The sequence below is a fragment of the Copadichromis virginalis genome, linkage group LG8, assembly GCF_057382275.1.
Source record: "Copadichromis virginalis isolate Kocher_CV1m ecotype Utaka linkage group LG8, C_Virginalis_male_GT1.1, whole genome shotgun sequence".
NCBI classification, from domain to species: domain Eukaryota; kingdom Metazoa; phylum Chordata; class Actinopteri; order Cichliformes; family Cichlidae; genus Copadichromis; species Copadichromis virginalis.
The window spans coordinates 18,782,601-18,794,968 of NC_140625.1; the positions used below are offsets into that span (position 1 = coordinate 18,782,601).

Below are 12,368 nucleotides of genomic sequence, written 5' to 3' on the forward strand. Positions count from 1 at the left end.
TACCAGAGCTTACATATCTTTAGAGTTAAATAAGCTTTGGTATGTATAACCAGTATGTGATGTAATAGGATTATTGAAACAACAATTAAACAATTAGTGCAACAATTTATCGAAACATGCAAACATACATGGTAAAATTAAGTCGGCAAAGGAAAAGTGGAAGTTTGTTCAACTCTAATAAGCTTGAAAGTCAATATTTGAAACACCTTGATTTTTCAATAAAGCCTCAACTTTCTTAAGCAAGCTTTCTTATGCTCTCATTATTTCTTCAGCTGCTCTAAAGGAATCATTATCCAGGTTTCCTGAAGGACGTTCAGAGGTCTTCTTAGGGTCTTAGCTGTCTTTTTTTCCGTTCTCTATCAAGATGATCCCACATTGGTTCAATAACTTTCACATCCAGGCTCTGGGGAGGCCAATCCATGACTGATAGTGTTCCATTGTGTGTTTTTCTATCCAGGTATGGTTTTACTGCATTTACAGTTTAAATGATTTTTATTTTATTTTTAGGTTTGAATGATTAATACATCAGTGTTAAGAGTTTATTTTCATTTTTATTGCAGATTTTAGTTCATGGACTAAACACACACATGCAAACCTGAAAATAGTAGAAAAAAAAATCACCCGAGTTGTCTTACAGAAAATATGATATTAGTAGTTCATCCGCTTTTTAACCAACTGTTTTCATAATTCAAAGAGATGTTCCAGCATAGATTGACTTACGGTAAAAATCTCATTATAGGATGCCACAGGCATGATGTTATCAGTAAGGTGATTCAGATCTTTGGCTTGGTTGAAATGAGCAAAGTGAACAACTATTATCACAACATAAGTCATGCTTCCTAGCGGGAAATACAAAAGCTCCAAAAATGAGCCCCTCCTTCTCTGTGCTTTTCACAGCTTATACAGTAAACCCATTCAGTGAGCCAGATTAGACTTTGCTAGGGCACTGCTGGTCTGCAGGTCTTATGGTTTGACATTCACGACCTAAAAAAAAAAAATTTATGTTTTTAAGATGACAATGAGAGAAATGTTTTTAAAAACTTTAATATCCATTCTGATCCTGGAATGTTTTTACCAATACAAGTACAAATTTTAAGTGAGCACTGAGTGAAACACATGGAAACATTTAAAAATACCCAGTGACTTCATAATATGTTTGTATGTATGTAAGCACCATCCTACCAAAAAACAATGTTTTCAATGGGGTCTGTTTACAAATGTGCAAGACAAATGATACAGACTTCACTACATTATAAAGTGTGTAAGTTTAATACAATGAACTGTTTACATGAGCATTTCTTTATTTTGAAGTTGTTTAAATAATGTATTGCCCCAAATAAAAAAGAAATAAATCATGAATTCAGTCATTCATTTTCCCAAATCTTTTCAAATATATTCCCGAGGACAACAGCATTTAAAACCTGAAAGCATTTAAAATTTCTACCCCTAAACACATTTTCCCCCTTTTTCAACTCCATTCCACAATAAGCGGAGCAAAAACTCCTTTTGGCACAGGTTAGGCACTACATCGCTCATCACAGATCCATGTGTTGAGAAGATTTAACACTTGTGGGTACAATGGACACGGATGGGGAATACCATCCTGATAAAAAAAAATAAAAAAATAAAATATATTTATTTAATTAAAAAAGCATAAAAAAGCTAAAACAAAATGAAACCAACTGCTGAACTTCCCCCTCTAAGGTACTGAGACATGCAGTTATATGAATTATGGTAAAAACCTTTTAGAAAAAGCGAGATTGTGGACATGTGGCGTGTGTATGTTCAGAATGTCAGTAATAGCTGCCTTTGTAATTAAAAACACTCAATAACACATTATCTGCAGAAACAAACTTTGTTTAAGTTGAAACAAATTAATTAATTAATTAAATTGTTTAGAAATTTGTCTGTACCATCCATCCATTCTCTGCCGCCTATCAGAGTTCAGATTGCAGGGGTAGCATTCTAAGCAGAAAACCCAGGCTTCCCTCATCCCACCACCTCTTCCAGCTCATCTGGGAGACACGAAGTTGTTCCCAAACCAGCCAAGAGATGTAATCTCCCCAGAGTCCTGGGTTTGCCCCGGGCAACTGGTTCCTTGCTATATGAAGAGGTGGTGGCTCTACTCCACCTATCTTTAAGGGCAGGAATGCAGAGCGACCCGTAGAGCGACCTATCACTTCACACTCGACCCCTCAAGTGTGAAGTGATGGGAATGAGAATCAGCCCCTCTAAGTCAGAGGCCATGCTTTTAAATGGTACAGAGCCCACTTCAGGTCTGGGACAAGTTAATACCCTAACTGGGGGAGTTTAGGGTCTTTGGTGTCTTGGTCATGAGCTCTTGTGGTGGTTATATGTCCTAATTGCATAAGGAAAGCATAGCAACAGTTTAAAAAAATGAATAAAAGAGATTTGGTATGAGACTGATAGTTTACTACTGTGTAGTGTATAAGCAGAGAACATAAATGTATTCAGTAAAATGATTTGGCATTTGTGCTTAAGGCACATAGTCTTAACCTGAGTTCAAGTTAAGACTATGATATTTACAAATTTACAACACAGCTTTGGACATTCTTTTGTCTATCTAGTGTTATAATCATACAGCATTTATTTCATTCTTTAGTAAAAATATTGAAGAAGAACTCTAAAGATAACAAGCAGAATCCATTACAGTTTTTTGACTGCATAATGGTGGATAGATTAACTTATTTGAGTTTAAAGAAGTGAAGCCTTCAACATTACATTGAGAACAGTGGTAAAATGGTCCTTGTTTTTAATAGGGCGGACTCTATGCTATGCACTTGACCCAAAACCTCACTGAACTAATCATTACACAGCAAACAATCACATCTTCCTAACCACTATGGATATGAAATTAACATGACATTTACCCACTTCGTGGACATTAAAGAACCTGAGGATACCAGCTTTCTGCTACAAACTAAAACTTGCTAGGAAGGCTGAGACAAGAAGCCTTTGGCAAGAGGGTTGACATGTTTCTGATCTGTTTGTCTTTTCTTTTGTCTCTTTTTCTGACAATTGACAGTAGAAACTTTAAAATACAGGTAGCTGAAAATGATCTAAGTCATTTTAAAAGGCATTTTTCTCTTTAACAATTCATTGCACAGGGTCTGTAATGAAGGCAGGTCCCTCAACACTCCTACAGCAATCAAAGTTCTAGTAATCACTCATTTCAGTTTCCTACTGAAGATTTCTATAAACTGCCTAATGAATCTTAAAAGGGGCTTAATTTAGTTTTTCAAATCATATTAGATCAGTCAAAACGACAAGATGTCTTTCCACTGGGAGTCGTATAATACCAAAAGCCAACTTTTGCCCATCCTTGCTTGCCCGTGTTCATAGGGTTCAGTCCCTTCAAACATCTACTGCAAATGCTGGAAATGGTGTGACGTATAGACGATTCTATAAACCCACAAAACCTGGCAGCAAATTTTCTGGGCTGGTAGAATAACATGGATATTTCACAACGCCTGTCAACGAAGATCAGATCAAATGTGACACCATTATTCTGAAGAAGTGGAAGAATGTGAAGAAGAGGAAGAAGTTTCACTATCAACACATGAACGCCGTGTGCCACTGTAATGTTTTTGTTTCTCATGTAGTGCTTTTCGGCCCCAAGTCCACATGCAAAATGTCATATGTGCATGAAATATGAAGCGTCCTGCCAGGCCTGAATCATCCCTGAATGCTTTGACTGCTTAATCAGTACCTGAAACAGTCTAGTCAGTCTAGTTAGTCAGTCGGTCAGTCTGTGTCACCATTACAGTACAGTCAGGTGGATCGGCAGTCAGTTGAAATACAGTTCTTTTGTCAGCATAGAGACCACACAGGGAATCTGCTTCTTCTCACTGAAGCGGCGGTCTTCAGACCAGGACTCAAAGCTGGTGGCCACCATGTAATTGACCCGTGTCAGGATCTGCATTATCTCCAGCTGTTTTCCAAACTCGTTCAGGACGTTGCAGAGCGCCTGTACAAACCATGAGCCACGCCCAGGATTCCTCCATGAGTAATATCCTGGAAAATAAGCATCATTAGTGAGCAATGAAACTAGAAATCAGTCAAACTAAACTCTTCAGGAAATGCTTCTCCACTTATATATATACCAATTGTATTTTACTGTAAGGAAAAATATATTGTTTAAACTGGGATTTCAGGTTTACCTGGTACAGTGGAGTAGGCAAAGAGGAAATCAGCCTCTACGGGGATCTTATGTCTTGGATTTGCATCTGTCTCCAGGGCATCATTTGGTGGACCTGAATCTGTCTGTATACCATCATCAAATTCTGAACCCCTACAAGCCTGGTGAAGTAAATGAAATGACATTTCATTGTGATCCTGAGTAGTTTTCTCATCGATGACCTGGTGAAGCAATTCAAAATTAACTGTTTTTAAAAGCTGAGATAAGCCAAATTCACCTATTTCCACAGCAAAGAACTGTTCAAACTGCCCATTTGGGTGAAAAGTAGCAAATAGAAGTTCACACAAATCTGTAACTTAACACTGCTATTGTTACAATAAAAGACTTTAGTCACACAATCAAGTATGAACCATGCACACCTGGATGAAGAAGAGTTTTGGCTTTCCCACTAAGCTTTTGCACTTGTCCCCCCTGAACAGCGAGGTCATCGTTTTGATGGGCATGGCTCCGTCTGTGCCGTAGATCATTCCTTCCTCGCCGTGGCTCAGCAGGATGCAGGCGAAACACGAGCTGTCACTGTGGTCTTCTTCCGAGGCTGAACCACACACACAAACAAACAAACACTGAACTCCTAGCTCGACTCAGGCCTTGTTAAACCTGTCTAGATCAATGAATAAAGTCAGTCCCTAATAGTTACGTCTGAAGTTTATTTAGCGTGAATTTGAGATTTCAGCTAAGTTATATATTTAACTGATAAAGAATGATTTATAATGCAGCCCATCAAAATATTTAATATGCCAGTGAGCCCTTTGTTATAAGAAGAAATTTATCAGCATCACTGACATGACAGGTTCATATAGTCTTATGATCATAAAACCTGGTTATTGGACTTCCAGTTACTTTGATTAGAGACACATCTGGCTAAATTTAGTAGTAGGATGTGTTACTTTTATACCAGTGGTGGTTGTTAAGAAACAAGAATTATTAATTTAAACTTGCACATCTTGGTCATTTTACAACAGGGATGTCTAACATAAGGCAGAATCAGGCCAAGGAAGACTTTAATCCAGGCGACTGGATGGTAGGACTGTGCGATATGACCAAAAATCTCATATCCCAATATAAGACATTTATCGTCCTGACAACGATATATATCAGAAAAATGTTACATTTTCTGTAAATTATGTGAATCTCAGGCAACTCAGCTTACGTGAAGTGTTTTCAGCTGGGTGTCGTGTAACTGGAGTCGAGTGTTTTGACCAATGCATGAAACTATACATTTTTAGGCATTTTCTTTATGAGTATTTATTACACGGCGTGCTGCTGAGAAAAGCCTGTTTTAACGTTTAAGTCCAAGGTTTATTTTGAGCACCTGACATAAACGTTCTCCGTACTCTTTCACATGATTCTAGCATAGGAGGTAGAAGAGCCTTGTTTGAGTGTGAGGTGGGGACTGGTTTCCTGTATAATTTGCATAGTACAGTTTTCTGGTCCGTGTCAGACTTTTCATAACCAAACCATGTCCATGCAACAGAGGTGGCCCCTCGTTTAAAAATAAGTTCCTCACTTTGTTTTGACAGGTCCTTTAGTTTGTCATCATTTCAGTTTATTTTGAAAAATCTCAACAGGATCTTCAGCTTTATTGTGAAAGGTTTATGTGGAAAATAAACAAAGGATGGTGGCGCCACACGTTGCTAATGACAACGCGTAAAAATAGTGGCTTGTCCATCCGTAGTGTGGTTATTTTAAATATAAGAGAAAGTGAGAACTTTAGGAAATTAATAAAACCACTACAGTGACCATCAAAACGATGAAAAAATATTGCCGTAAACGGTTTATTTTGCGACACCACAAAACAAACGATAGCGTAAAATGAAACAATAGACATTTTCATATCGTCATCCGATATCATTATATTGAACAGCTCTACTGGATGGCTTTGAAAAATGTGAAGGAGAGCACAAGTTTTGTACTTTTTACAGGTTTTCCTACTGATAGAGATCTCCCTATCACCATTCATATTTCACTTAAGTAAGTAAATAATAGATTTCTGTAATTTTACACATTTGCTTCTTACAATTTAAGACTCATACTGACACATTTCTTTCATCTACTAAAGCAGCATTTCTTTGTCATGTTGAAAAACATACACGCAATGTTGAACTTGTGCTCATTTTTCTAATATAAAAATATCTAAGTGACTAAATGTGTAGTTAAATATCTGTACAATGACAGAGAAGGAAGTTTCATTTCGCGGGCCCACAAAAGATCAAAGAGGGTGTATATGACCAAAGGCCTCCCTGTTTTACACATTAGAAGGCACCAGATTACTAGTATATAACTATATGTAACTAAATAATACCCTTTGTGCTGCTAACCCTTCCGTCAACTACAGTGGCTTACAAAAGAAAATATGTGCCTACATTTGGATCTAAATATTAAATATGAAACACCATCACAACAAAAAGAAAAATGTAAAAAAAAAAAGAGAAAAGTCTCGTTATCTATATGACATGACTTACCCTCTCGGAGAAGACGCTCCATCTTCTCACATGTCTGATCGTTGTAAAGAATGACATCAAAGCCCAGGTTCTTGAAGCACTTGTAAAGCTCGCCTGCGTCTCGATCCGTGCCGTTGCGTACATTCATCCCTGTCAAAAAAGAACGCTTACATTACAAACTCAATATGCAATAACACTGAGCCAAACTGAATTTATACGTTTGAGTAAGGTTTGCTATACCCGTCTTTTCATCAAAGTTTTTGTTATTGATGATGATGCACTTTCCCACTCGCCGGTGGCTCATCTTATACTGGAATGTTGGTGAAACAATTCTGTAATGGCTTTCAGAAGAGTAGTCCTGCTCCCGCGTCTGGCCATCCTTATTCTTCCTGCTTTTATACAATGACAATAAAAAAACAGTTATATTATATTGCACGGCTAAAACAGTTTGTCAAATTTCTCTCAGTTAAAATTTCCTGCAGCTGAGATGTCTATTTAAATACAAAAAAATACTACAAATGAATGATCCTTAAGTAAAATTTTCAAAACAAGTAACACACATTAAACTGAAAACAACACGAACTACTTACTTAGAAACCAAAGGGTACATACATTTCCAAATAAGGCATTAAAGTCACGGCCAAAGTTGGTTGCAGAAATCCAAAGGAAGATTTAAGGAGAAACTAGAACATTTTTGTTTAACGCAGATAATTGGAAAAAAAAAATCATAAAAACAGCAATCTATACTGAGCAAGAAGAAATCCTCCACGAGTGGTAATTCTCACACACCTGTCATATTTCCATTCTTTACAATATCCATCCAGATAGCTTAGCCAACAGTGACCCATTAGGGACTCACAAAATCAAGGCTTTTTCCAGAAGAGCCTAGTCAACAGCTTACTCAAGCATGGGAACAATGCACAGCAATGTGTACCAACAGTGTTGCGTGCTCACTCACAGGCTGCCCAGCCATATTAGAAAAAAACAAACAAAAAAAACATGTGATCCAGAACTTTTTCTAGCCCCCTCCCACTTCCAAATTGTGCCAACTGTACCAAACAACTGCACGAGGCTGTGCAAAGAGCTGAGACCCTGGGCACTGCAGGTACAGCAGGAAGACAGTCGAGCGGAATAGGAGGCCGTTGCGTCTGTCTTACCTGGGTTCGTCATTAAGCGCTACGCCACTCTGCATCTGAAATGCGTTGCTTTCGTCTTGTGTCTTTTGTTCCCTCACAAAAAAACAAGTTTCTCCAAACCTGGAAGCGTAATTTTTGGTTGTGTGCTAGGATACTGACATGCTCTCTGTTCTGGATGGAGACCTGACTGGGGCGGCGCACTGTGAGGCCCCTGAGTCAGCAACCTCACCATCACACCAGTGCTTTCTAAAGGCCTATTCACACATGGCCCCTGTGCCTCGCTCTCCCTGCTGAGGTCAGACAGGGCAACAAGTAGCTCCTCTGCTGACAGGTACAGAATCTACCTGTATGGATTTTCATACTTGTTATCTACACTTGTGACAAAAGGCAACTAAATAAATAAGTAAATAAAGAAAATATTTCTTTCCAAGAAGATATTCCTTTGATGAACACCAAAGCACACTACAAATGATTAATAAATGAATGTGAATTTCATTAATAATTCCTTAATATAGTATTTTTTACATCTTCTATTGCTTGCTATCTTGATATTTTTGGGTAAGAATCTAAATTCCAGACAGAGCGCAGAGCCTTTTTGCTTGATTACCAGTGTCTGAGGGAAAACACAGCTGCCGTACTTTATACTTCTCCATTAAAAAGGTCCAGAGTGCCACCTTGTGAGTAAGACTGGAATAAACAGCTCTTTGTGTCAGTGATCAGTTTACAAAACAAATTTGCATATTGTTAAAAGGCCCACACTCCATAATATAATGAATGCACATTTTGAATGATTTTGGCCTCAGCTATGGTCTAATTTTGAGAAGCCACTTGAGGACTGACCCCTGTCCCTGAATTAGACTTAAGATTGATTTCATGTTCTGTGACCCATTGCCTTAATTGGGCTATTCAAAACCAGGTCGCTGTGTAAAATCAAGGGTATTTTTACAGTCTACTTTTTTAGGTTTTGATTAGCTGTGAAACCACAGTCACCTTCAGATACTGAATCCAGGATCTTACTGAGAGTGCTCGGCTGTGTGTGGTCCAAAAATAACTGTGTGGTTGTGGACACAAATCCTATGTGGAAGTGGTTTAATCACCACAATAGTTTTACTTCAGAAAATGAGCAAATACATGTCTGAGTAATTTAAATCAATACACTTTGGGTTTAATTTCTTTTCTAAATTAGAGAATAATAAAGCAAATTTCAACAGAAGACTACCATTGAAATAAAAAGACGAGCCACAAATTACTTGCAAACCAATTCTAATAGTATCTACAGGAATACTGAAGCAGTCAGAAACAGAGTTTTGTTATAACTTTTGTTATTCTATTCTGTAAAAACCTTCTTTTTAATTTTATGCAAAGTGCGAGCTTGCTTGCTATGTTTATGTGTTATGACGTGTGTACTGTAAGATCTGTGGGGCATATACAGATGTGGAAGAACCATGAAAAAAAAGAAAAGAAAGTTTGCACATCCAACACAAACAAATCATAACAGGTGACAATATCACCAGAAAAATATAAGCAAATTAAAACAGACATAGATTATGCTACAGATGATAGGATGGTTTAAAAACTACACACTCACCAGCCACCTCATTAGGTACATCTGCTCAATTGCTTGTTATTGCAAACATCTAATCAACCGATCACATGGCAGGAACTCAGTGCATTTATGAATGTAGACATGGTCAAGATGATCTGCTAAAGTTCAAAACTGAGCATCAGAACGGGGAAGAAAGGTGACTTAAGTGACTAAATGTGGCATGGTTACTGGTAGCAGATGGGACGGTCCGAGTATTTCAACTACTGATCTACTGAGATCTTGTCACACGACAGTCTCTGGGGTTTAGAGAGGAAGGTCCAAAAAAAGAGAAACTATCCAGCGAGGTTAGATGAGGTCAGCCAGACTCCGTCAAGCTGATAACATTCGTAACAATCAATTTAGGTAGAAGAGCATCTCTCACCTTCACACTGGCTCACCAGCTTAACATTTCTTCAACACTACAGCCTATCTGAGGGATGTTAACCATCCCTTTATGCTTGCAGTATAACCTCCTGATGGCTTCTTGCAGCACAATTACGTGCTGTGTCACAAATCCAGATAATTTCAAACTGGTTTCTTGAACTTGAGATGATCCCCAAGATCTCAGTCCACCTTTGGGATGCGGCAGAGTGAGAGTCCCACTATGGATGTGCAGCCAACAAATCTCCTACACAGCTGTGTGATGCTGTCATGTCAATATGGACCAAAATCTCTGAGGGAGGTTTCAAGCACCTTTCCATAATTAAAGCACTTCTGAAGGGAAAAAAAGGTCCAATCCAGTACTAGTATGGTGTACCTAACAAAGTGTCCAGTACATGTACCTTATCTTGATACAACCACAGTAAATGAACACACACCTTGTAAATGAGTGAGGGAATAATAATGAAAGCAAAACCCACAGCTTAATACCTATATTATTACAGTACGTAGATTATTTGCGTTATACTGAGTTTATTTTTAGGGCCCAAACTTATGACCTTTTTTTCCCTCGAAGGTTAACTGGTTTTCATGTTTAGAAGCAATAAAAAGGAAGTCACCTCCCAAATAGCAGAAATCTCCCTTTGCGGTCAGGCTTGGCGTCTGTTTCGTCTGTCACCGGCCCATCTCCCCCACCCTCTCCAAGTTCAGAGGGTTCACCGGCGTATCCAGCCATCTTCTTCTAGCACACAAATCGAACATAACGTTATGGTTTACTTAACCTACTGCTTTCCTTACATTAGGTGTAAACTAACCACACGTTGGCGTTATTTTGAGACAAGTTTGCCTCACTTCCTTAATCTTCTTCAGTCCCACCTCAACGGTTTGAAAACGGACAGCTAGCAAAATTTAGACTGCTTTTATTAACACTTTGTCACATTGAGGCATTCAACTTGACTTGTTAGCTTCATGTCTGGTTAGCATGTAGCAGAAAAGCGACTTAGCTAAAAATACATAAATAAACTTTTCATTTTCTTTAAGTATACCTAAAGAGATTAATACACAGGAGTGAAGTTAAGCTGAATCGTACTGTGTTACGCGAACTTTGCTGTAGCACTAAAGTTACCTGACTTATTTTCGTTCTCCAAAGTGTCTCCTTCTGAGTTTCTGTCCCTTCTTCCTTGTGAAAGAAAGAGAAAGTACGGTTTGACTTCTCGCGACTGCGTAACTGCGTAACTGCGTCACAGCACTGCGTCCCTCCTACCTGCACACTTGGCACACTTGTTTTCTGAAAGGAGAAAAACGACTAGTTGTTTGCAAATAATAATAATAACAACAACAACAATAAAGGATGCAGTAAAAGCAAGATTGATTTATGAAGGTTTATCTTTTTTCTCTTCCAAATGGGAAAGGTTTTAGTTGCTCTGGAGCAGAAATATTCGTGACAGCATTTACCTGTAGCATATTGATCAAATTTATATCCACAAACGTAAATTAAGGCTTTTTTTCTGTGCTGGCCGGTGAAGACATAATAATACAGCATAAAGCGAATAATCTATGCCAGGTATGTATATTAATTTGTTTAATGTTGCCCTAAATTACAAATGGAAGGAAGCTCAGAGCCTTCGATATCAGTCTATGTTTATTACTCTGGTGGCAAGTGTGGTTTTCTATGTGAGCTGGGGCAGCAGAGTGCAAGCAGCTGATGCCAGCAGAATGAACAAACTAAAAGGCTGGTTCAGTTCTGGGAGTGGAGCGTCAGACTCCAGTAGAGGTGTGAGAGCAGGATGCTGAAGAAACTCCTCAGCATCATGGGCAATCTATCCCACCCGACACATGCCTCTCTGATTGGTCACTGCAGCACACACAGCAACAGCCTCATTGGCCCAAAGGATCTCTGAGCACTCCAAGAGATCCATTCTATCTGTGGCTATTACACAAGTCATTTAATTGTTATTTTCTGTATCTTGGTTGCTAGTAATTCAAGCTTATTTAGTTATTTTTAAAATTATTTTATCTAACAGAGTATTTCTGTTTCTGCTCCTGTTTCTATTCTTATTGTAATGAAATTGTAAAAGGCACAAGAAGTCCTACTGTATCTTAGACTAAAACAGTTGATCCATTAGAAAATCAAAGAAGCATTTTAAGACATCACAGATAAAATGTCACATTATAGACTGAAGTTAATAACCTCAAACATCGAACGTCTCTGATCACGCAAAGAAAAGTAATATGTTATAACTGACTAATTCCCTAATATGAAACTATTTCCTTCAAGTATAAGAATACTCTATAAACAATTAATTTCAAAGCATTAAATATTTACTCCTATTGCATATTTAATCTATCAAAAATCACAAAAAAAATCCTATGAGGTCAAGGTATGTGACCTATTATCACAGTTAGATTAAAAACCTCAACCTCATGACAGTCTTCCTACAGTGAATACAGCCCTGACCCTTTTGAGCTTCAGAGGGTCTTGATTGCCTCATTTTATGTCAAAAAAGCTGTTTGCTAATGTTGCGTTAACCTTTTTCTTTAGTATTCACTTTATGTGTATTTTTTCTCGTATGTCTGTATTAATCCTGTGTCATTATTCTTTACATCTT

At 38.0% G+C, this 12,368-nt stretch overlaps 1 protein-coding gene across 4 annotated transcripts; it reads right to left on the reverse strand.

The window, feature by feature from the left end:
• Window positions 1–531: 531 nt before the first annotated feature.
• Window positions 532–10,989, reverse strand: casp7 (caspase 7, apoptosis-related cysteine peptidase). 4 transcript variants are annotated; one of them, XM_085466310.1, is made up of 7 exons: window positions 10,886–10,989; window positions 10,380–10,498; window positions 6,901–7,052; window positions 6,682–6,810; window positions 4,579–4,754; window positions 4,182–4,380; window positions 532–4,035 (listed from the first exon to the last, which is right to left on the reverse strand). In XM_085466310.1, exons 2-7 carry the CDS (start codon window positions 10,493–10,495, stop codon window positions 3,809–3,811), a joined length of 999 nt encoding a protein of 332 aa, XP_085322436.1. In that variant the 5' UTR covers window positions 10,496–10,498; window positions 10,886–10,989; the 3' UTR covers window positions 532–3,808. The 4 variants fall into 4 exon arrangements, with proteins under 4 accessions (XP_085322436.1, XP_085322435.1, XP_085322438.1 ...); XM_085466309.1 differs by having other exon boundaries at window positions 10,380–10,501; XM_085466312.1 differs by having other exon boundaries at window positions 4,182–4,320; window positions 6,901–7,049; window positions 10,380–10,501; window positions 10,886–10,988.
• Between the last annotated feature and the right edge of the window lie 1,379 nt (window positions 10,990–12,368).

Coding starts and splice junctions, on each gene's coding strand:
- casp7 (XM_085466310.1), bottom strand. CDS start 10,495: ATGGCTGGATACGCCGGTGAACCCTCTGAACTTGGAGAGGGTGGGGGA. Junction 7,053..10,379: donor AGATTTCTGCTATTTGGGAG/GTGACTTCCTTT, acceptor ATTGTATAAAAG/CAGGAAGAATAAGGATGGCC. Junction 4,755..6,681: donor GGAGCGTCTTCTCCGAGAGG/GTAAGTCATGTC, acceptor TGTGTGGTTCAG/CCTCGGAAGAAGACCACAGT.